General features: G+C 39.2%; 2 protein-coding genes across 2 annotated transcripts in view; both read right to left on the bottom strand.

Annotated features, from left to right (window-relative positions):
- cyth3b (cytohesin 3b) overlaps positions 1 to 8,389 on the bottom strand; it is a 46,815-nt gene extending 38,426 nt beyond the window's left edge. The window contains exon 1 of the mRNA XM_036589210.1: positions 8,036 to 8,389. Coding sequence (XP_036445103.1) covers positions 8,036 to 8,054 — 19 coding nt within the window. The 5' untranslated portion in view covers positions 8,055 to 8,389. The remainder of the gene's footprint in view (positions 1 to 8,035) is intronic.
- Positions 8,390 to 22,573: 14,184 nt separating this feature from the next.
- Positions 22,574 to 25,949, bottom strand: LOC118821621 (small integral membrane protein 10-like protein 2A). The gene is made up of 2 exons (XM_036590320.1): positions 25,595 to 25,949; positions 22,574 to 24,495 (listed from the first exon to the last, which is right to left on the bottom strand). The coding sequence occupies exons 1-2, from the start codon at positions 25,772 to 25,774 to the stop codon at positions 24,475 to 24,477; spliced, it is 201 nt and encodes a 66-aa protein (XP_036446213.1). The 5' UTR covers positions 25,775 to 25,949; the 3' UTR covers positions 22,574 to 24,474.
- Positions 25,950 to 26,033: the final 84 nt, after the last annotated feature.

Genomic DNA, 26,033 nt, shown 5'->3' with positions numbered 1-26,033 from the left:
TTTTATCTCACCCATTTGTCTGAAGCGTACACCCAGATTCCAGAAGCTAGTAATCCTAAGCTCTCCGACCCTACACTCACACATGTGCAGTGCGATTAAGCGGTATCTCATCCTGGCTTGTCAGACAGCGAAAACGTGAGATACACACAGCTGGACTGGGACGTCCACAACTAACCTACTTTCACTGCTACTATATACAACGTGACTGCTGTATCCGTAACCCACACACATACAGACATACATCTGGCAGTTCATATGGGGCTACTTGTCAAATGACCAAACCACAGTTGACTAAGGAGTGTTTTGTTAGCATACAGAGGCCTGCCACTATAAATATGAAGCTCCACAGAGGCAAAAGTGTGACTGTGCAACACAACACTGAGTCTCTGTGGATCTGTGCTTTTCACAGAATAAATATTGAATGATGCTGCATTTTAAAAGTGCATCGTTAACAGAAAGTCCACATGAGTAAACAAAAGGGGGCAGCATGCTGGCACACTTACTCACAATTGTGCAATGAGTGTTACACAGTAGAAAGGTACTATTTATTCATTAGCCATTGATTACACAGATCAACAGGATTTCTGGCCTAAGCTTATAAGCTGTTCTTTGCTAATTCAATCATGCTGAATGCAATATTAATGCTGGTGTTTTTTGTTACTTTTTATCACCTGCAGTTTTCCTGTAATATTATAAATACTTAAAATGATTCTATTAACCCAAGTACAGCCCATAAAAATGAACCTTTTTTGGCTGACACAGACACCGATTTTACAGGGGTAAAAAATAAAAAATATATGAAAAATAAAAATTCAATTCTATATTTATAGTTAAGAATTTTATACCGAAAGAGTTTTATTTAAACAGTGCTTTACTGACAAATATGACTGTTTGCAACTATCACACATTTTAAATTAACATAAACAGCAATAAACAGCTCTTTTCATTTAGTAGTTAACACTGGTTGTACAGTCAAAATGACACACTACAGAAATGTTTACGATTACACAGAATTATGTGTAGAGTCAAGCAAAGTGGTATTTGGGTAATCAAACATTACTCACACTGTCCTCTAAATGAGTTAGAGCATCAACTTTTTTGTTGTCATAATGTTTCTCAATAAATGAATTTTCTGCATTTTTTGCCTCAATCCAACACACATATTCTCATTCACATTCTGCTTGTTGCAGAGATCTAATGACTGTTTTGTTTTTGGCTTAAATAACTGTGATCATCTCAAATAACTGTGACTAGGTGATTACGTAATAATCGTGACAGGCCTAACCTGGGCTTTGTCTTTTAATTTCTCTCCAAATACCCTGATATATTAGGAATCGATTTCAGAAATCAGTAAAGCAGAATTATAACAAATGATCCAGCAGTGTTAATTTTTGTCTAGTTGGCTGCTATTTCAAGATTTGTATAAAGCTTTATACAAAGTTGCAGCTAGTGAACATTCAATAGTACAGAACTCATTCAATTATATTTGAAACTAAAAATTAAAACAAAATCCTCCATAATAATTTCTCCTAACATTGTGCTTTCAAAACAGGGGTATAAACTTTTTTCAATGGTGCAGTGGTGCACTGGTGATGGCTATTAGAACGCATTAGTCCTTAACGTTACATCTTACCATGGAAACCCTTAAAATAAAGGTGCCAAAAAGATAACACTGAGGAACCACTTTTGGTTCCCTAAAGCAGTGTTTCTCAACCATGGTCCTGTAGGCTCAGCCACCCACACATTGTTGGGCTTGTCCTGCTTTAACACAACCACTTTAATTCAATCATTAGCAGTTAATAAGCTGATTAGTTGGATCAGGTGTGTTGAGAGAGGGGAAAACACTAAAAAGTGCAGGGCAGTGGGCTAATGTTTCAATTAAAAGGATTCTTTAATGAACCAAAAGTGATTCTCCTATGGCTTTGCTACAAAAAAAAAACAACTTAATTTTTAAGAGTGAACGATTTGGAACAATTTTATATGTTTGCACTGAGAATTCCAGACCCTCGACAACCTTAAGGAACTCTTTTTAAAGATAGCATTCAAATCATGAAAGAATACACATGAAGCTCCTTTCCAAATTCAATTAAACATGGAGTCTTTGATGTTAACAGCAGTGCAGATAAGGGGAACTAATCTATCAAACAGACTTCCTCACCAAACAATATGAGTAATTTTCATGTGGTACATTTATTGCAATCACTTTCCATCAACCTCTTCATTAGACCAGACAGAAGAAACCTACGCACGTAAGCAGACGCAATATGACCTAATGTGCTAGTGCAGGGGATACACCTTTTTCCTGCATCTTCAGGAGGTTAAGCAATTTGGGATTTGTTACGTAACTGTCCCGGCTCCGAATCTCCCCACCCACACCAACCTACTCAGACTCTCTTCAGAAAAGCCACTTCAGAGTGAAAAAAATCCCTCAGCTGAGGAGATGAAAATATTGCAAACAGTGAGAAAAGTGGAGTTTCTTCTTTTTCCTCTGGAATTTGTTGCAGTGCAGAGCCACGTACTCCCGAGACTAACATATAGTCTGGCTTCCTTTTGTGAGGGCCTGATAAATAGCCTTCAGCTTGCCTCAAGCCTGCTTAAATTCTCCCCAATACTGCAGCATTGTTTGGCTGAACGTGTTTCTAATTTAGCCATTCTAAGAGTTTTAACCCTTAACTCCACACTAGCATTTTAGCCGGAAGACTAAGTCCCTTACACTCCTGCCATCTCTGAATGATCTTAGCGAACAGAGATGTTACTGTAAAAGCAGGGGAGGTGCATTAAAGGACAAGGAAAATGCCCTTTACATTTGGTAGTAAAATCCAATCCCATGTGTTTAGGTCTACATCCAAGAACACAGGGCTCATTTATGGAGCCAGCTTGCTTTCTGCACTTGCTTAGCCCACTTACATTATGCAGTGTTTAAGCTAAACTGTGTCAAAGGTGAATGCTTCAGAATCTGGCACACATGGACCACTGGCTAAGACCTCTGACATGCAATTTCAAATACATTATTGCTTATTTTAAATTATTATTGTAAACCAGTGCAATGACTTTAATGGAATGGGTTAGTTTCTGTCTACATTGTTGCATCTGACAAGGGACCATATGTTCTGTTATTGTTGTCGGATGTTGCTTTCTGATCCCATCAGGTACAAGAATGAGCTCATTTGAATATCACTACACGTCGATACAATTAAAGGAATCTCCCTGTAAACAATAGCTCTCATTGTAGCAGGGCAATCTTGCTGAAACTACAAAGAAGTCAAAATAAGATGAGGTGCACAGAGGATGAATCACTGCTAGGCTGAATGCATCTGTTTGTACTACTGACTGGTTTAGCTGGTGGCCCTGGAGCTATTTAGAGACCCAGCCTCTTCACATTGTATTTCTACTGATGTTCCACCTCATACCAGTGACTCATGGTGGTGTTTTGTTTTTTAAAATTCTAAAATAAAAAAATTAATTGCAGCACTTTTCCAGCCAACAACAGCTGAAGATTAAGTCTAGGGTTGCTGTAAACAGACTAAAAACATCTTTGATACAAACAAATCAGTCCAAGACTGCCTTTAAGCCAATGTCTGAAAGTATACAAGATTCTCACATTCCACAAGGACAGATCTACTGGTCCAGGATGTGGGAACATTTAGGCCCACGCACATCCCATCCAGTCTCAATTCCAGGCTTTTCGCTATTGCATCTGGATCCAATGCAGTGTCAGTCTGGAGAGGAGTGAGTAGAACTGGACTATGACTAAACTTTAACATTAGGACCATCCTTTGGTTTCAGTTCACATCTTTGCAACCATGCCACTCTCTTGCATTATCCAACAAAGAGAAAAGCAAACCTAAGGAGTGAGAAAACATAGTGTATCAGTCAAAATAGCACACATTTTATAGATAGTATTTTTCCCATTCATCACAGCTAATTCTCAGTGTAGTAGGCCTCCAATTTGAGATGTTGAAGGCTAGCATATATAAAAACCTGCCACCACATCTCTTCAAATTAGCAACCCAATAGTACTGTCAAGTGGTTCAAGTGTTCAAGTGCTTGAAGAAGAATACTAAGTGCTTGACTCAGCAGTGCGCAGTGTAGGACAAATAGCCAATACATATGGGTGGTCAGTAGGGGTTGAAGGCATGCTGGTATAAAAGTAATGACCAGTATGATGTTGTCTCATGATAAATTTGACCATGCCATGGCTACCATGATAAACCCATAAACACAAAAGGAACAAATGTGACTGGCGGGCACCATCAGTGCAGGTGGTGCACCAGTCATGTGCCATCTGTTTTACTGTAGTAAGGGACAGTTTTTTCAACATTATTACTCTGCTCACTGGCTTCAGCTGACTGTGGGAACTTAGCTGAGTTGTGCTCATTCCTAATGTAAACTACTACTGGTGAATAAAAAAAACAAGAAGATCAATCTTTACCCATTTGTCCTAGACATATACCTTATATCTCTCTTAGTGCTGTAAACGTAGGCCTATGGGCAATAAGACAATGTTTTATCATTATTGTGACACTGAATGTTTCATTACAAGGAAAGCATAATTAGTCCTGTTTAATTTAGTGCAGTTTGTGAAACACTGAATAAAATTCACTGTAGATGTAGGTTAATTATAGTATTTTTTATGTGTAGCACTACAGCAGTGGTCACCAACCCTTCTGGGGATCTACTTTCCTGCAGAGTTTAGTTCCAACCTGCATCTAAAATGCCCTTGCCTAACTCTAATGCATCTGATCCAGCCAATCAAAGACTTCTAAATAAGTTAATTAGCTGCATCAGGTGTGGCAGATTGTGGTTCAAGCTACAGTCCACAGGAAGGCAGATCTCCAGGACCAGCATTGGTAACCACTGCACTACATGTTCTTTTTTGTCTGTTGTAACATAATATAATATATAATATTTATAAAATGAAATCCTAGCTACTCATACAGATACATACAGTGTTATGAAAAAGTATTTAAGCAATGTGATGTTATATTTTTGCCATATTATCCACTCTAACTATAGTACAATGCACTGAACCCTACCATGTTCTCTTTCTGATAGGAGTGCAGACAGTTGTGTACTTAGGGACCAACAGAACAAGGGTCAGCTGGACCTCACAACAATGCACCAATGTTTTTAACACATGCATTGAAACAATTAATCCAAACACAATCAGGACTCCTTAAAAAAGTACTTTTGGCAGACAAGAATAAAAATGAAAACAGTCGGTTTTTCCAGTGAATAAATGTGGACAGTAGCAGACGCCAAGTCCATCAAAAAGCTTTTGATGAATACACTAACGCAAGTGGTTTCCAACCATCCAAACACTGAACCACTAAAAGAATATACCTGAGGTTAACCAAACACAATTCACCTCAACCGCACTGCAAATGTAGCTACAAACTTAAACTTCACCGGCCATGCTCAGCAAAGATCACCCCATTTATGTTCTAAAATATTCCAGCAGTAGGCCTATCAATGTTCCAGTTTGCCTTTTGTTCCACACATGAAATGACCAGCACTCATAGACTCACATAAGACACAATCCTGTCTGGAGAGTGCTGACCAAAGAGAAAGTGATACATTGACACCTTAAGTTCTATCTGACAGCCAGCATGGCCCGGTATGCAAACTCCCATGGTGGGCGACAGCATTGATTACTGTTCCCCAGCAGGGAGTCCAGTCAAACTCAGCATGGCACAGGCCAGACCCTCCCTGAGCGGAACTTCCCTCCCTCCACTGGGGGTCTAATCCAGCCCGCCTGGTGCTCTAGACTCGGCAGCTAGCATCAGACCTGCTCTGGGCTCCCATCAATACAGGCTGAACAACCCAATGACAAATCATTCCGACGATGTGGCCAGATGCTAGGACTCTGAATTAACCCTAAACTAGGGTCTGACTAATCTCTGTAGGCTGATACAACACCAGCACGGTTAAAATAACAAAAAGACATAAAATGCACTCAGACCTAACTTTCCGCAGGCCAGCATCAGGATAGCACATTATGAGACAAGAATAACTTAACGAGAAGAGAATAAAAATAAAGAAAAAGAAGAGCCAATTAACAGAAACCAACAAAGCTGCTATAAAAGCTGAGAAGCTCCACCCACCTGTGGCACAATATTTATATTACCCGAGATTTTGGGAGCTGTTTATTTGAGTTTGAGATGTGACAGTTGAGAACTAACAGTCATATGCGATATCTTACAACTGACAACCTATATCTTTATTCACCAGTAAACTAATAACTCTTCAAGTCTGTTTAATTTTTGAACATATAAAATTATGTCACTTATCATAATTATTACCTCCTTAATATCAGTACTGATAATAGTGACAAAATGTTTAAATTGGTCAAGCTCTGTCCGTCATTTTACACAGGAGTAGGGTTGGGTATCGTTCAGAACTTTCGATACTGATACCTTTACTTTGATAAAGATTTGAGATGCTGAAAATGGATATATTCACTGACCAACTAATCAAGATGTGTTGACCTTAATAATGGAATACAATTTAAACAGCCAATCAGCAAACTAGATTTTGGATGCTTACTGGTTCACTGAGGCTGACAAGACTGACCACTTATGTATTGAAATTTAATACTGAATGACATGGATTTTTTCAGTACTCTGTAGTACTGAGGTAACTCAGTTGGTACAATATATGTAATATATTTCGATGTGCAACCCTACATAAGAGAACCACTGAGAACCGTATCTAAATTATGAGGCTGCATGATGATCGATCCAATAAATAAAATTATCAAAATTTCCATGCAGAAGAGATCATTAATGTAAATTCATCTAACTCTGACACCGTTGGCACACAAGTGTGACTTGTGGCCTAGCCCCATTTGTCTCTGCATTTGCCTTGAGGGCGAGGAAATGTTCAGTTTTGTATGGTAGACATCACAGGACCAAATGCCTGTCTGCCTAGAGAAGCTCCATCTTTTCACAATGAGACCACTGTGTCTGCTCCACTAGAACAAAAATACATATGAAATCACTTCAGTCAGCAAGCTCAGGGCCAAGGGGATCACGCTGCATTTTTATGCCCCTATTTTTTGTAAGATATATTCCTAATAAAATGCAGAGGCAATGACTGGAACGCCACCCTCTGAAAATTCAGTAATGCATTCTCTGGGTAGAAAGTGTTAAGGGGATTCTAGCTCAGTTCTTCCTAATCTCTCTCATTTAGATAGGTCGTTCCTTCTAGCAGCACTGGGAGAACTGCACTCCACTTTCCTCTTGACCTATTAAGACTGAAAGTACGCAAAAAGTTTACTCCACTCTAAACACAGAGCTGAAGGATCGTTGTGACTAATGTATACTCCCTGTCAATGCACATTAACACACACATCCTTCAACACGGCACTGAAATGTAGGTCATTGTATACATTCTGATCTTCACCTGCACTAAGCCAGTGAAGTTTCCCACATAATCACTGGACAGAGAGAAGACCTGAAGGATCAGTACTACAGTGTTATTATAGTAGACTAGTTCACTTGTCAGGGGTGATTTAATGCAGATTTAATACAGGCCTAACCACTAAGAAATCTGTGCAGGCAAAATGTCCATCAAGCAACCTGAATGATTTTAGATTAATGGATTTCCACTTATAATTTTCCATTCTCTTACATTATGACACAGAATCAGGGTTGCATGTGTTTGTGTGGTGCATCAGATTCTCAAAACTCATTTAATACTGGCCTGACAGTTCCATGTGTGGCCCTGAGAAAGAAAAAAAACTCAAGCCAACTGTTTGCACGGACCATCAGATGTGCAGCCACATCAGTCCACCATACAGAATGCTACAAGACCAAACCACGTTCACAAAACACAAAATAACATGCTTAACTCAGAAACACTGGACTGGATTACAGGCTTGCTTTGCTTGTGTCGCTCAGCCTATGGCCTCATGACACATTAAACGAGGGTTTCATTTATGATTTATTTCACATGAGCATGAATAGGTGCAAACAAGCCGATTATCCAAGAGAGACATATAAAAAAATGGGAGAAAATCAAAAGAGGATCGTACCTTGATTGTCCTCATCCATATTTGCTGCTTGAGACGATGTAATATATGACAGGATCAATGAAATGTCCCAGCCCAGCTGCTATTTATTACAATGACTGTTTTACGTTGAGGGCTGCATTTATAGACAGCTCCCCTCAGACAGACGGTCCGCGTCTTGCCTTTTTTCTGGATTCTGAACTCAAACTGAGATTCGGTGTCAGGGCTTAATCCAGCATCATTGTCGGCTGTGGACGACGTCGCTTTTCGCTTAAACTGGCTAGTATCATCCGGCGAAATAACGCGTCCTCTTCATGTAGCCCACCGACACTGGCATCTGTGTTTCACGGCTCCACAAGACAGCGTCCAGCGTTATTAGTTTCCTACCCGTATTCCGGAAAATCCCGCCCCTTGTGCGCTAGGCGACAGTGCACAAGCCAATCACATCGCAAGACGTGAGACAATGCGAGCCAATCGTAGCGAGGCAGAGGCGGGATGGGTCGGAAAAGAGGTGGCCAAAGTGCGTCATCAGGCTCGTTCCCGCCCTTTTACAGAGGCCAGCTACAAACCTGTGTCGTCACGTGACTCATCGCGTTGTAGACTACTACTTCGTTACCACGGTGACTCGGACTGACTGCCTTATGACTGTCCAAGGTGGAGTAGGCAAACATTGCGCCATTTATCCCGCATATTTCTGCTGTAGAAATTCCTTGGTCAATATCTTGGGGAAATAGAAATGATGAATTGCTAGCCTGGCTCATTATTAGGCTGGTAGATAGCCCAGCCTACCTGAGCGAGCTAGACATACAAACATAACAGAAAGTTGCTCGAGTATTAGGTCAGTATGGCTATGATTGTAGGTTCTTCCAACACATAGCTTCACCTTATCTGACGATAGACACCCAAAACTGTCTCGAAACGTGAGTTATGTTGGCTCTGAAGTCTGCAACTCTGACACCAAGCGCTTGTTTCATTCTTAGCCTTCGTGAAAATTTTAATCATGTAGCTGCCGGTAATGAAACTGTGTTGAAAATGAGAAAGACTCAGCTCCAGCGCCATATTCATTCCTCTCATAAACGGAGAGTAGACACTCATGGCGGCGAGGCCTAACAGTATTGCCTGTGTTTCTTGTTTCTTCCACACACGGATTCAATTAGAGCATTCCAGCCTCTCGGAAAGTTGTGGGGCGCATTTCCCTGGTCAGGGAGATTTAATGTAGTCTATCTATTCCTGACTTGATTTATAATGCAAAATTTGTATGGAGGAGCTGGGATAAAAAGACGTGTATCATCTTAGACCTCAAGTGGAGCAGAGTTTACACTGGAATTGATAGAGGAATCGGATGGAACTTCAGACTCTAACATCAAGGATATAGATCAAGATATCCATCCAGTCACATTTAGGCTATTTTACAATTCCTTTGCTCTGCAAAATGAGGACATTCAGTTAGAAGGGAAAAGAGATACTTGAGGGAAAAATATCATTTAGATGATGTGTAACAATTGTTTATGAGTTTTCAGTGAGTAATGACTCATTTCTTCTTAATGGCAGTGCTGTTGTGGGAATAATGGTGTGTTTCTATAGATGTCTCTCACAGGTGATACAGAGCGAGCCAAAGCAAGGCTGCTTAGACTGTATCAAAAGTCATGAGGCTGAATTTTATTTTCCGCTAGATCATGCCGTCGAAAAGAGATTCCAAGTTCTTTCTCCAAGTGTGAAAGAATGTGGAATGGGCAGAGTAGGAGTTATGGAGAGACAGGGAGGGAAAGAGTGAGAGGCGGACTTGGGGAATTGGGGGGGGGGCTCCAGTTTGGGGGAGTATTTCCTGTTCAGAGAGCAGATGTCTGACCCAGTCCAGGAAACTCTCTGTTTTCTTAGTTTTCCCCTCTTTCGTATTTGCTGGGTGGAGGCACTTTCATATACAAAAAGGTAGATTTAACCGGAGAGAAAGTCAGTGCCGCTTTTTGGTTTTAATATCTCAAAGCTCCAGGTAGAAAAATAGGTAACGCGCATAATCGTAGATGCACAAATACAGCCCAACATGTTAATCCTGAAGTGTCCATTTCTCCCACTGGCTAATGTGGTGCTTTGGTGAAGTGATGCACGGCTGATTGTAGCACACTGATTGCATGTAGATGTGCGCCACATTCCTCTCCCTTTCTTTCTCTCGATTTATCTTAATATCATTTATGTGCCATGAAAATGCAATCAGAACGACTGCCGATCAGCTGTTGCACTGGAAAAATGGCCAGGCCATTGGTGCTGTGAAAAAAATAGACATTATAAATCACTACAGAAAATTGCATGAGCAAACCATTTACATAGAGCCACTCTAGAATGAATTTGGCCTTAGCCGGAACTAATCGATGACAAAAGGTCACATATAATGTCTACCATTATCTTTAATGACAAAAGCTAAACAGCTCTAGAATATTGCTCTATATTATTAAACATACTCCATAAGATACCCCCACTTCTGTTGTCTGGCATCACCAAAGCATGAGCTAATGTGCATGATTGCATTAACTGTATGGCACGGCTGTGCCAGAATGCACTTAGTGGCCCGCCGGGGGCAGGTTCCTCAGGGGCAGCATATGTCTGACTGATTATAGCATCAGTCAATGGAGATGGAGGCACGCTGACCGACTTCAAGCAGCCAGAATGAGACCCCCATTTTCATATGCTCCAGTCGGTTCAGTGAGGCCAGAGGGCAGGTTACCCCATCCCCCCACCTATCCCCCACCCCAACCCCTCATATCCCATACCTCCACATTCAAGCAGGCAAAATAATGCACAGCTCCACTTTTCTATGAGGCACTTTGTATTTTGTAGTGTTTAAATGCATTTGTACAGTATATTATACTGCAATTAATATTTACACAGTAATATCTCTGAGTATTACCTGCATGGTAACTGCAAGTTTTTCTTTACAATCAAGAATCTTACTGTGAGATCCTAAAATCTCTCTGCAGCCAAAAAGAACTGGCACTACAAGGGGCAAAGGACCCAAACCCAGTTTAATCCAGGATCAGGTACCCCTTTTAACGTAACCATAAAACCAAACCCTAGTAGGTGTGTAAATCTTTACAAAATTATTTTATTTAATTACACTTCTTGAGGAAATTATTCAGTGTATTACAATCAAAATAGAAGTGCCAAAAAAGATTGGAGCAGTGCTGTAGAATAACCACTTTTAGTTCCATGAAGAACCTTTCAAAGAATGCTTCTTTAAACAAACAACCTTGTAAATGAGATGAAAAGAAGATTTAAGAAGTTTAAAGAACCTCCATGTGACGTAAAGGTTCTCTACCAACGTTTTTTTTGTGCATGAAATCTCAGATTTCACCTTGAATTAATTCAATTTCATCATTTTTGAGAAGTTGAGAAGTACTTAAAAAATACAATGAATACACAAATGTGACTTAAGGAACTATTTACACAGTTGTGGAATATAGACGATAAAATGACACTTAAGGCTTTTTGTTGGATTTTTACATTGAATTTTACAATAATTTCTAACGTTTCCAACATCAATATACTTGAACTGCAGCCTTCAAACTGATGCATGTTGATGCATATTCATTAGGATGTGGAAGCCAAAAATGGACCCTATATCAGCGTTCTTATTTTGACGTTTTGAAACAAAAGACCCAAGTTTAGCTCTCCAAGGCCAGGGGAAAAGGCAGTGAAAGGGGGCATCCTGTGGTGAAGGGCTGGAGCTAGGGAAGGGGGCAAGGCAAGGCCAGAGGAAGTGCTGTGCATCCGGACATCCTCTGAGGCTGAACCTATTGCTTACTTCATCACCATGCTCTCTCCATTATCAGACTGAATGGACAGAACATTCTCTTCAGTGTGAGACGTAAGTGACTTAAATAGGGGCAATTGTGGTTTAAGAGACTGTAAGCACATAATGGAATGTGGTTACGTAGTAATGGAAGTCAGTCATTTCCCACATGTTAAGATTTTGTGTGTCTGTCAGGTTTTAAATGGTATTTCATCAGCATTTGATCTGAATAAGCATTTAAATTGCTGACATATTTATTCAGAGTTAGGCAGGGTAGCCCAAACCCATACTAAAGTAGAGGTATTGTTACATCAGTGAAATAGTGATTCAAGAAAAAGGAGAAATACCCTTCCCAAAAACAATTTAAATAGAAGTACCAAAGTACAAAAAAATAACTTCTAAAATTTCAACAGAACTTCTTAGCACATCCAAGATCTTTCAGCATAGGAAGTGAGGGCTTTAGTTGTCCACTTTTTGATAAACTTTTCATCTAAAATAAAATGATAAACCTCAAACTTAAGAGGTGTGATCAGTCACAAAACTGTACAGATGTCAGATGTTATCAACGTAACATAGTTAAACACAGAAAAGGAATTAGAAACTAAATGTAAGATAGACATGTATTTTTAAGGGTTTCCATCATTGTCAGTTCATTATTAATTCAACAGAATAATTTATTCTACAAGTATTATTAATCTATTAATTTGTTAAATACTTTGAATGGAAACAAAAGGGTTAAATTCTTGAAATGTCCAGCAGAAAATTAGCCAATCAGGAATCGTTTTGCTCTGTATTATCTAGTTGAATATACATCTAAGTGAGCTCTCCTATTGGTTAGGACTTCAAGAGTTGAAGGGAAGGCCAAACGTATTAGATTAACTATCAACATAATTATAGAGTGACCATGGAATCCAGCAATCACGTTATAATTTCCAGTGGGAGTAATTTTGTCAAAAAAAAAATCCTTTAGAAAGACCTAGGTGCATCACTGAATGTGAATACGAGTGGCAGCCTAATTAATGTTGTTAGCGTAGCACTAACAAACTACTAAAATCCCATAAGGGCGCTAGCGTAAGTTTGGATTGTCATGGAGGTGAGTTTTTACCTCATATTTTGAAGGCCTAGCTCTTATAGTCATGGTTCGCTGCTGCTAAGTGTAATGACTAAAATGTAACCCAGTAAAAAGTAGATTTCTAACAAATATAGCTGAGTTTAAGTGAAAGTATTAGCATTTAAAAATATGTGGAAATGTCTGGAAAATACAATCTGTTTTCCTTAAGTACATGCAACTGAGCAAATGTAATTAGTTATTGCTCACATCTGGACTTATTGCATATTATGACGCTCCTCATTGGCATCAGCTGCAGTAACGTGGTGTTGGCAGAAGTTGACTTTCTAACCTGATATGTCAACAGCTTTGATGTGGGGGAGTCTAGGGTCACTTTAAAAGTTCTACCCATAGATAGTAGACCTACACAAAAAAATAAGAAATTTATTCAAATAAAGGTGCTGCAAAAGACATTCTGATCTATGCCATAGAAAAACCACTTTTTTGATGGAAGCATCCATCAAAAGGTTCTTTAGACAAACATAAGTGGTTCATCAGTGGCATTGCTCCAAAGAACCCTTTTTGACAATTTTATTTTTAAATGTAGCTAATAGATTTTTGTGATCTCTACTAATAAATTCACCAGAAGATATTATGTCAGCTCATTTAGTAAACATTAGTGGAAGTATTCAAAAGTAGTCTCTTGCCGAAGTTTCAGCCTCTTCATTAGTATGTTACATGTGGATGTGTACCCTCTGAATTTCTTTCCTCATGCTCTTTGCAAAATCTGATTTGGTGAGTTTACTCAGTTTTGCCTTAGCCAGTTTGACTTGCCCTGAGTTAATTTACTTGTTTATGTCATATTGGCAGAAAAGTCAAATTTACATAACTAAATTAAGAAATGGCAATTTGGATGAATCACTGCAGTAAGCTTCCATAAACCCCTCCAATACATGAAACAAAACAGGTTTTAAAGTGTTGATCAGAGTTTTTTTCATACTTAGCAACAGCCAAGCTGAGCTAAATCTGCAATTCCTTCTGTCGGCTGGATAAAGAGGAGATTATTACTTAAAAAGGATGTGTTTCTGTAAATGAAATGAGCTTTGATTACATTTGGCGCATCGCTAATCCCTGCGGATGGCTGCATCGTGGTGCATTTTGTATTCAAATAATAATTGATCAAAAGAAATGCTTCACTGTAACATTGTTTCAAGTGCACCTACTGAAGGACTAAAGCTTGTGTTTATTAACCCAAAGTCATATACATTTATTTATGCAGACATACTAAAATTTGAGCTTCTCTTCAGGCAATCTCATGTGACTCATTGCCACAGTTTTGTTTTTCCTAAAAAAGGTCAATTATCACACAGACGAGTAACCATATGGATCGCCACTCATTCAGTGTGTGTATGACCTCACGCACAGGATGCACCTGATGTAGGCACTGAGCCCACACATCTATAAACCCACCACTACTCTCTCATATTCATACAGCCAGAAATTATACAGAAAAATGCTGAATGCAGCCACTGTACATCAAGGCCAACTAAACATTGGCTTTAACTTGGACATAAACAGTCAGCTGTGTACGAAAAGAAGATATAAAGTTCTTATCCATCATTTATCGCACTCTGTTTCAGGCAGTCCCTGTTGTTAACCCTATTAAACCACTTTCATTTGGCAAATCCTCTTCATCTGTAAATCCTCTTTGCGCAAGAGCAAAGGAAAAAATGTGTAGCCTGTGTGCAGAGGGGGTCGCCGCACAAAGAATTAGGCAGTTGCCTTGGCAACACATTATTTTACACTTGCTTGCCATTAGATAACTCGTCCTGGAGTTGCTGGATTGAACGTTGAGAGTGAAGGTGTCTTCAGATTAAAAAGAGAAGCATAATAATATTCTTGAAGGGGTATTTCAATCTCTATCTGCATCATCTGCAGCATTACAATATGTCTGATCACTCATGGATACCAGAAGGTCTTGGGAAAAGCGAAAGTAACCAGAATTGCTTTTTATTGTGTTGCTCCAGTGTATAAAAGTTGAATAAAAGAATTAAGTGTATAAAAGAAATATCCCATCCTAAGGCCCATGGGTAACCTAAACTCTGGTGTAATGGTTACTACTTTTCACTGTTCTGCACGAACCTTTTTATTATGTGACACTTCAATTATTATGTGACCGTTCTTTAAACCTTAAAAAGGTTCTTTACACCCACACATCTCTCACATTTACTGAAATGTATTTTTAAGAAAATACAACCCTATTTCTGGAAAAGTTCAGATGCTGTGCAACATGTAAATAAAAACAGAAAGCCATGATGTGCAAATCATTTCAACCTTATATTTGATTGAAAATAGTACAAAGTCAACATATCAAATGTTAAAACTGAGAAATTGTATTGTTTTTTTTTAATACATGCCCTTTTTGAATTTGACACCAGCAATACGTTTCAAAAACGTTGTGACGGGGAAACAAAAGACTGGTAAAGTTGTGTAATGCTAAAAAAACAACTAATTAGGTTAATTGGCAAGAGGTCAGTAACATGATTGGGTGTAATAAGAGCATCCCAGAGAGGCTGAGTCTTTCAGAAGATGGGGAGAGTTTCACCACTCTATGAAAAACTGCACAGCCAAATAGTGCAACAATTCAAGAATAATGCTTCTCAATGTAAAATAGCAAAGAACTTGCAGATTTCATCACCTACAGCACATAATAAGATTAAAAGAATTTGAGAATCTGGAGAAATCTCTGTATGCAAAGGACAAGGCCAAAAAAACAATACTGGCTGGCTGTGATCTATGGGCCCTCAGGCAGCACTGCATTAAAAACAGACATGATTCATTGTCTGTAAACACAGTTCGTCGCTGCATCCATAAATGCAAGGTAAAACTCCACCATGCCACGAAGAAAACATACATAAACAGGATCCAGAAACGCTGCTACCTTTTCTGGGCCTGAACTTATTTAAAAAGGTGAAGTGCAAAAGTGTTTTGTGGTCCACCAATTAAAAAATATAAATTCTTTTTGGAAATCATTGGCGCAGCATCCTCCAGGCTAAAGAAGAGAGAAACCATCCAGCTTGTTATCAGCACACAGTTCAAAAGCCAGTATCTGTGATGGTATGGGGATGCATTATTGCACATGGCACGGGTGACTTGAACATCTGTGAAGGCACTATTAATGCGGAATGATATATACAGGATATATACATATGCTGCCATCTAGACGTCTTTTTCAGGGAAGACGTTGCTTTTTTTAAGACAATACCCAATCACATTCTGCACATAGTACAACAGCGTAGCTCGATAGTAACATTTGGCACATAACAAAATGAAAAATACAGCAAATGAGACCCCCAACTGTTGAGCAGTTGAAATACGATATCAAGCATGAATGGAAAAACATTTCACTTTCAAAACTACAGCAATTGGTCTCCTCAGTTTCCAAACACTTACAGAGTGTGGTTAAAGGAAGAGGTGATGCAACACAGTGGTAAACATGCCCCCGTCCCAACTTTTAAAAATGGGCATATATAATTTTCTTAGTTTCAACGTTTGCTGTCATCTTTGTTTAAATGATTTGTGCATCATTGCATTCTTTTTTTCTTTACATTTTGCACAGCATCACAACTTTTTTGGAAATGAAGATATAGAGTTGGTTCTATGACATAACTCAAGGAACCATTTGTGGTGCCTTTTTTAAGAGTGTATAGTCACATACTTGAAATGTTTATGTGGAATTCAGCAACTGGTCACTGGCCTGCATTATAAGTGAGTTCAAAGTCAGTCACTCGCTGTGTTTTCAGTTCTTCTCTAAGTAATGAAGAAGGTATCTAAATTGTGGGCCATGGCAATCATTGGTATTGGTCTGATGTTGCAGATAGGGATTAGGTTGTAAAACACTGATATGGTCCTTTGAAGACGGTTTCTTTCAGTACCTCAGCCAAACATATCAAATTGATTAGAGTGATTGGAAACTAGCAGTGAATAGCGTAACCTCATTTGTATAAGGCTAATTCTACTCTACTAGTTTTAATTCAAAGTTAGTTTTAAAGTTAAGAGGTTTGGGGCACAAAAATCATGCAAGCTTGAAGAATGAAGAGAACAAAAAACAATGATTTGGTGAAGTGCTGTAAAACCAGTGACCATTATGTGACCATTAATAACAAGTGGTGTACATTTGACAAGTGAGCATATCATATGTGAAAGATGAAACATACACTCACCATGCAGGTGTTTATAAACATCTACCCTGTACATGTGGTCTACCTACCCTACAGGTCCAGTACAACTACAAGTCATCTGTTGTGATGTACAATTTGTGTTAGGCATCCAAATACACACAAAAAAGTGTAATATCTCTGTAGTTTGCATAAGAATACATTATATATATATATATATATATATATATATATATATATATATATATATATATATATATATATATAAAGTGGTATAAAGACTTGGGGAGATCGCTAATTCAGTTTATAAGGAATGATTTACACCACTAGGGCAAACATTGTGAGAGATAAAACGGAAGCTAATCTTAGTCTTTTATTCTCATTGTCTCAGCTCTAGTGCTGAATTAAACTGTAATTGTGCTTTTCCGTCTTTACTAGGAAGACTGCGCTTCACTATGCAGCTCCTCATACATGTGGACGCAGTGCCCCACTGTGGCCAAAAGTGGAACTGCTAGTGATGGGCAAATGAGCTCAGAAATACTAATCGATTTGTTCGGCTCCCAAACGGCTCTCCAGTCAGTAGCGCTGTCAGTTTTTGTTCCCAAAATTTTGCCAATACAGCTGTATCATAGGGTATTTAAGAAATGTTTACATGTTAATTTTAGGTTATGTCCAGGTGTTCACAGGGTTATTCTGCGGGGCGCGTTCAATTTTGAAAAGTTCTTCTACGGTTTGACACGTCTCTTCGAAACGGTACAGAAAAGACTTTGAGGTACGTTTTCTCTCCTTTCGTGGGCGTGTCAGAGGTGTTACCCAATCACAGCGACGTGTATATACACCAAGTAGTCTGTAATGCAGCTTTGTGTACACAACAAATAAAAACGTTATAAGATGTTTGTCATAACCCAGCAAACACAGTTACGATGTGACAATCTATTGTTTTGGTGACCAAAACGCTGAAAAGTAATTCCTCAGAAAGTTGTGACAACGTTATCTGACAACATTGTGACAACGTAGTGGCAACGTTGTCAGCACGTTGTCACGGCCTCCTAGAATCCTCATAGGTTTCATTATGTTGTGCATGGAACTCCACGGAATCTTGCTGTGTCTCCACCAGGTAGTTATAACACCACACAGCAACGATACTGAATAGTGATGTTGTGGCAATCTTGTCCAGACAACATAAACAGCACCACCTTTTGACAACGTTGTAGCAACGGTGTAAAAAGGTAGACAACGTTGTGACAATGTTATGTGTTTGCTGGGCAGTACTGTGTCACAGCTGACGACAGAAAAGCTTGCTCAGTGGTGATGACAGTTTCGGAATTTAGTGTAGTCTCATCTTCAGAGTCTGACTAAATCGGCTGTAGGTCAAATGAAATCTTAAAAGTATCCATTTTCTGTTTTTGTGCAAAGTAAGAAGTAAAAACGTTCAAATGGCTTGAGCGTCTCCTACAGCAGTCAAACTCGTTGCCTAGCAACGGCGTCTCGGCGGAGTGATACAGTGTTTGTGAAAAAAACCGTGATGTTATGGCGAAATAACAGCGCGGTTAGAACGCTTCTCAACCAATCAGCTTGTGTGGCCGGAACTAACTGTTGTATAAATAGATATACATACCCATAGATATACACACCCATAGATATACATACCATGTTGGAGCGTTCAAGATCCGCTTGTGAACAAATTCACTTGTATTGAGAGGTGATGAGCCTCAGGATAGATCGGCCACAGCTTCCTTATTACTGAAACGATTTTCACCGAATTTGTTTTGTTCTAATCCTCAGACATTGATTAATCCAGGCTGCACGGACTGCTCTCTTTTATTTCTTTAATAACTGATCGTGATAATTAGCCGTCCCGACCAGCAGAAAAATATTCAGTCTGCGCCGAGTTTAAAAACCGAGTTTAGCGCTCCGGTAGAAACATAATCTCACACACATCAGCAAATCCATCAATGTGTGAATCACTTCTAATCTTAATACACATAAAAATAAAATAGACCCCCCCAAAACACAGTAAGAAGGATGAAGCTGAAGTTAGCTTCCTTTTCCCGTTCCACCTTAAATGGTGCAGCAGTCACTTCGTGTGAGGCGCCATTTTGAACTTCTATAACTCGAGTTTAAAACTTCTAAAAATATAACAGCAGTGTTAAAATGGTTTATGCTGTTCTTTGTTCAGAAAATGAATGTATTCTTTTACATTAAAAATGTTTAAGTCTAGACAATGATTTTGCTCAAATGCTCAATCTTAACCCATTCATTTTGGACTCGCTCTAGCGTCTGAGAAACCCAAGAGACATTACAGAGCGGTAATTCTGCTCTCCACAAGTTCTCTGATGTTCTGCGTAGCTGTGGCCAACAGCCGGGGAATAAAGTACCAAGACTTGTCCAAAAGCTGTGACTCTTATCAGTGGTAAATGTTACAATATTATATATTATGTATTTTCTAAAACAAAACTTAAGTATACTTTCTAATTCATAAACAAAAATGCGGTTTTTCAGTTTAAAATATTGAAAAGTCAGATGTTGGTAAGTAGATACACTGGATACATTTTGAGAGGCAGCAATCACAAGAAAGACAAAATGCAGGCCAATCCATCAACCAGTCATGAACAAGCAAGAAAAAGTAAAGAAAAAATCTGAAAAACTAATGAGGCACACTTGAAAACACAGCTATTTACATGAAAACAGACAAGAACAAAACCAGAGCAAAACTAACACAACACATTGCAGATTTGTGGAAAATGAGGGGTCAGAATGTTCCAAGGAGATCCTGGAGCTGCAACACAGGACTTTTTGACATTTTTAAACAAACAAATTGAGGACAAGCTTTCAGTCCAGTTTTAAAGAAACGAATTAAAAACCTATACAGCGCCGTCAGTAGGGGCTCTCCATGAAATGATTTGGTCTAGTACTATGCTTAGAAGAAGATAACCCTCTACTGTGCACAATTGCTCAGGCAACAGAAAACCTTTCAAACCTCCCAGTTCTCCACATTTATTTAAATTAGTTTAAGTGATCAAAATGTGTCAGAACAAGAACAGTCCAATGAAGTGTGACGTCATGCATCATTTGGAGGTAAAGCACCCCTTTATTAAGCACTGGGGGCACATGTATATAATGCATTGTTTACTGTATTAAATACAGTCATGGTCAAAATTGTTGGCACCCCTGAAATTTTTCCAGAAAATGAAGTATTTCTCCCAGAAAATTATTGCAATTACACATGTTTTGTTATACACATGTTTATTTCCTTTGTGTGTATTGGAACAACACAAAAAGGTGGTAAAAAAAGCCAAAAATGACAATTTCATGCAAAACTCCAAAAATGGGCCAGACAAAATTATTGGCACCTTTTCAAAATTGTGGGTAAATAACTTTGTTTCAAGCATGGCATGCTCGTTCAAACTCACCTGTGGCAAGTAACAGGTGTGGGCAATATAAAAATCACACCTGAAACCAGATAAAAAGGAGAGAAGTTGACTCAATCTTTGCATTGTGTGTCTGTTTGTACACACTAAGCATGGAAAACAGAAAGAGGAGAAGAGAACTGTCTGAGGACTTGAGAACCAAAATTGTGGGAAAATATCAACAATCTCAAGGTTACAAGTCCATCTCCAGAGATCTTGATGTTCCTTTGTCCACAGTGCGCAACATAATCAAGAAGTTTACAACCCATGGCACTGTAGCTCATCTCCCTGGACGTGGACGGAAGAGAAAAATTGATGAAAGGTTGCAACGCAGGATAGTCCGGATGGTGGATAAGCAGCCCTAGTCAAGTTCCAAAGAAATTCAAGCTGTCCTGCAGGCTCAGGATGCATCAGTGTCAGCGTGAACTATCCGCCGACATTTGAATGAAATGAAACGCTATGGCAGGAGACCCAAGAGGACCCCACTGCTGACACAGAGACATAAAAAAGCTAGACTGCAGTTTGCCAAAATGTACGTGAATAAGCCAAAATCCTTCTGGGAAAACGTCTTGTGGACAGATGAGACCAAGATGGAGCTTTTTGGTAAAGCACATCATTCTACTGTTTACCGAAATTGGAATGAGGCCCACAAAGAAAAGAACACAGTACCTACAGTCAAATATGGTGGAGGTTCAAAGATGTTTTGGGGTTGTTTTGCTGCCTCTGGCACTGGGTGCCTTGACTGTGTGCAAGGCATCATGAAATCTGAAGATTACCAAAGGATTTTGGGTCGCAATGTAGGTCCCAGTGTCAGAAAGCTGGGTTTGCGTCCTAGGTCATGGGTCGTCCAGCAGGACAATGACCCCAAACATACTTCAAAAAGCACCCAGAAATGGATGGAAACAAAGCGCTGGAGAGTTCTGAAGTGGCCAGCAATGAGTCCGGATCTAAATCCCATTGAACACCTGTGGAGAGATCTTAAAATTGCTGTTGGGAGAAGGCACCCTTCAAATATGAGAGACCTGGAGCAGTTTGCAAAAGAAGAGTGGTCCAGAATTCCAGTTGAGAGGTGAAAGAAGCTTGTTGATGGTTATAGGAAGCGATTGATTTCAGTTATTTTTTCGAAAGGGTGTGCGACCAAATATTAAGTTGAGGGTGCCAATAATTCTGTCCGGCCCATTTTTGGAGTTTTGTGTGAAATTATATCATTTTTGGCTTTTTTCCCCGTTTTTTTGTGTTGTTCCAATACACACAAAGGAAATAAATGTGTATAACAAAACGTGTGATTGCAATAATTTTCTGGCAGAAATACTTCATTTTCTGGAAAAATTTCAGGGGTGCCAACAATTTTGGCCATGACTGTATATACAACTAGTAAATAAAAATATATTTACAGTACTGTGAAAAAGTCTTAAGCACCTGGGCAAATTATTTAAAACATTTCACTTGTCGGTATGTGCGTCTCTGTAAAAACTCCATACAACATTTGAATAAACAAAAACATTACTGCAGTAAAAAGTACCAAGAATTTCTTGTTTCTACAAGGTTTTGTTCCACACTTCTCCTTGATGCCCACTGCCATGGCAGTTTTGTTCAAATCCAGCACAACTGATTTTACATAATTACGCATTGATTGGCAAAACTAGGTATCTGAACTACAATTAATACTGGGCTTCCTTGAAGAGAAGTTTGGACATGGTTAAGTGACATACATACACTGACATACATAAAATTACTACTTATTATATTAATATTATTTGCAGTTATTCTTAACTGGACACTTAATGTCCAGTTAAATGATTTTGAAAATATTTAATGTTCTCAGGTGCCTAAAACTTACTAAACAGGGCTTAAGAAGCATGTTTTGAAATTGCTTTTGTTGTGGTTGTGTTGTTTATACATTTAAAAGTTCAGTGTTTCTTGGCTTAGCCTAAAGGCAACATTGTACAGCAAGAGGTGATTGGCACGGTGTTGCCCTGAGGCAACAAAATATTTTTGGGAATAAAGTAGATTTAAACTTCATTATAATCTCAACAGTGGTCATAAATGAACTAAGATAGAGGGTGGAATCATTTTTCCCATTCAACACAGAAATGTGTGCAGTAGACAGTAGTCTGTAAAAAACATACACTAGATTTAAAGTTAAGAAACAATAATTTATTGTTTCAAAGTTCAAATTAAATTAGATTACATATCTTCCTTATTCAAACAAGTCTGCACATTTAAAATAATGCACATTCATTACTGACAAAAACAACTACCATACATAAAATCATACATAAATCACTTTAGTTTTTAAAGTAACAATGTCCACTGTGCTGCTGTATATTAGGTGATTTATGCAGACGAGATGAAATTTAAAGAAAAGCAGTACTGAATCTCAAATGGCTCCCTACTCCCCATATAGTTTCAGACAGTGTATGAAACAGTGGTGCTCTATATATCCAGTAAGGAGCCATTTGAGATGTAGCCAGAGATAACATGGCAGGATTTCTGTTCAGAGGAACTCTTTAAACAAATAAAATTAAATAAACATTACAACACTACTTTCTCCCATGATGAGCATGCGGTGATTGTGATTTTTGGTGTCACACCACCCATCACAAGACTTTCACCAAATTGGCTGAACCTGTGTCAACAATGAAAACCATCACCTTGCACATTTGTGTACCAGATTTCACAGTTCTAAAATGTAGTAACATCCTTTAGTAACAATATGCACTTCTGTTTACACATTATAAGCTTTAGGCTATTTCAATGTAGGCAAAAAGCTGCTACTTCATAAATCCCCAGGAGAAATACCAGGTGTGATGACAAAAGGAAAATGAAATCCCACCCATGTTATCTTACACATGCAATTTAATAGAATGCTGAATCACGAAATAAATAAAAGAAACCACATCCCATGACAGGTTCCATAAGGGGAGACATAATATAGCCATCATCATTAGTTTACATACAATGAACGTGTGAGATTAGTCAACTGCTATATGACCAAAAACGATAAAACTCCCTGTGTGGACACCTGACCATAACACTTTTAGGATTTTGTTGGACATCCCGTTCCAAAACCATGGGCATTAATATTGAGTTGACCCCCATTTTGCTGCTATAACAGCCTCCACTCTAGTGAGAAGACTTTCCACAGGATTTTGGAGTGCGTCTGTGAGACTTTGTGTAGATTTGTGTCAGCCAGTGATGCTGGATGAGACAGTTTGAAACTGTGCATGAGTGATATAACAGAAGATTTTTGCACTCTACATTCTTCAACACTCAACAGCCCCACTCTGTGAGTTTGCATGGTCTACCACTTTGTGGCTGAGCTGTTGCTGCTCCTAGATGCTTCCATTTCAGAATAACAGCACTTACAATTGATCATGGCAGACCCATTCTACTGCTCATGTTTGTCTATGGCAGACTGCATGGCTGTGTGCTTGGTTTTTTCTACCAGTTATCAATAGGTGTGGCAAAAACATCTAAACTCAATAATTAGGTGTCCACATACTTTTGACCATATAGTGTAAATGTGTCATATCTCAACACTGATAAACCTCTCAAAGCTGTACAGATGCTATTAAAAATGCCTAAGAACCCATCCCTTTAAAATTGTATAAATTCTATAAATATCAAGGCTCTAGGTGGTCACTACTGCAGTTACAAATAAGCAGAGCTTCCAAATGACTCTAGGCGAACAGGATTTTTAAAAACACCCTGAAAATTCCTTCCATCACCTTTGGCTACTATGCCTGGTCCACTAAAGGCTGGCAAAGTCACAGCAAGCAGCAGTGGGACACTGTGAGAGATGCCTAGCTGTATGTTCCCACAGGGCTCTTGTCCTTACTGGAGTGACTAAGGCCTTTTCTGAATACAGGCCTGCTTGAGTACAGAGTGGCTGAGATGGCAGCCCTGTCTTCACATTTGTGTCCATATTTCTCCCAGTATTGCATAATCTTTTCACCTTGGACGACTTCTGAAGCTGCGGTAAATGGCCATTCCGTCTCAGGAGGTTGGGCCTTCAGCTGATGGAAGTTCATGGGTGAATATTAATGTATCTCAATATGAACCTACACAAAGAAAAGAGGTAAGACATTAATATACTATTGCACAGCCTGGAAAGTCTATCAGGTTCTTTGCACTCCCTTCATGATCTTGTAGAGGTCACTAAGTGTGTTTTTGAATTTTAAATCTTGGCAACTTGTGCCCAAATTACTAAATGACAACACATCCACAGTTTCACAAACCTTTTCTTAATTTCCATTTTCATCTGAAAACAGGTGCTTATAAATTCCATACTTTCCTAGATATCAGAGACCTATCAGTTGCCAATTCTGAAGCCATACAGACTCAGCAGTTCATTTTAAAGGGACTTTCCCACCTAAAATGATATAGTAAATACTAGTTTGTCATTTAGTGCTTCTGCATTTGTCAGCTAGCAGACAGCCTGCCCTCAAGTACCCACCCCAAAGCAGTTTTGTAAATGTTCCTCCCACCTTTAACACAAATCATCAGAAGGGGATTTTACTAGTCCTAAAACCAGAAAATCTCACTCTAGAGACTTCTTAAGCACTCCTGTAGGAGGCGAGTAGTACAAATGAATAAATGTTTATATTTATCATTTTGTCAGGGGTGCCGCTTTAAGATGATATCCAAATAACTGCATTTATGTTAGTTATTGTGTTGCTTTGACAAGTCCAGCTCCACATAAATAAGTTTCGCAGTTTTTTTTTCTTTTTTTTTGTTGCATGTTTAAGCCTTTACTTTACCAGGTAAGGCCCACTGAGAGGGACTTCTCACAAGCATAATTTGACTAAAGAGGGATTTTAAAACTTGAGTAATTTAAGGTGCTCGAAATGCCAAATCATTGAATCAGTGCAAACTGTAATGGGTCAATTAAAACAACTCTAGAAGAGATCAACTCAGTCACAGATCACTCACTAATCTCAGTAACAGACTGGATGTAGCTCTTTAAGACACGAGTGCGCTAAAAACACTCATGTAACCAGTGAATTTGTGCTAGTTCGCCCACTTCACACCGTGCTAGCAAACACTGCCGTCATACGTCTAACAGCTAGGCTGACTTGTTATGGGATTGTCCTGGCTCGGTCTCGCTGGAGCTTAAAATAGAGATGGGCCTCCTCCGCCTGTGAACACTCGGACTGTTACCTGCAAGCGCACATTGAACATCATGGAGGCGATGAGGTAGAGATACGGGAATCGGATTCGGAGTCTCCACGCGAGATCGAAAAATATGAGCAGAGTCCTCGTTAGTCCCTTAGAGAACAGCCCGTAGGTCCGGCCAGCGGAGCCCGAAAATCGCAGCACCAAGTACGACAGTCCCGCCATAAGAGGCTGCTGGGCTGGATGAACCGCTCTGCGCTCCAGAACAGGCAGTTCGGTCAAAACCAACTCGTTATCCTGCACTGGGTGAGCATGATTTTGGGTTTGTTTTGAGCTCGAAATGATGTCGCAGTCTAGGTGGACTCATACTCCGCCCTGGGCGCTGCACTGCACTGCTGCTCAGCTCCTCCGGAGGAAAAATCCCGACACACAGCAGGGATGTGACTGACTGGCAGCTTCCGGTGACGTAAACGTTGCAGTTTTT

Source organism: Colossoma macropomum, unplaced genomic scaffold (assembly GCF_904425465.1).
Source record: "Colossoma macropomum unplaced genomic scaffold, Colossoma_macropomum, whole genome shotgun sequence".
Classification (NCBI taxonomy): Eukaryota; Metazoa; Chordata; class Actinopteri; order Characiformes; family Serrasalmidae; genus Colossoma; species Colossoma macropomum.
The sequence above is the reverse complement of the archived record's forward strand: the minus strand, read 5'-3'. Positions and strand labels throughout refer to the sequence as shown.

Bases quoted from the DNA above. Each gene is read 5' to 3' on its own strand.
- LOC118821621 (XM_036590320.1), bottom strand. From the start codon at position 25,774: ATGGCGGGACTGTCGTACTTGGTGCTGCGATTTTCGGGCTCCGCTGGC. The intron at 24,496-25,594 runs GTAACAGTCCGA...TTCTTTGTGTAG, and splicing joins TGTTCAATGTGCGCTTGCAG to GTTCATATTGAGATACATTA.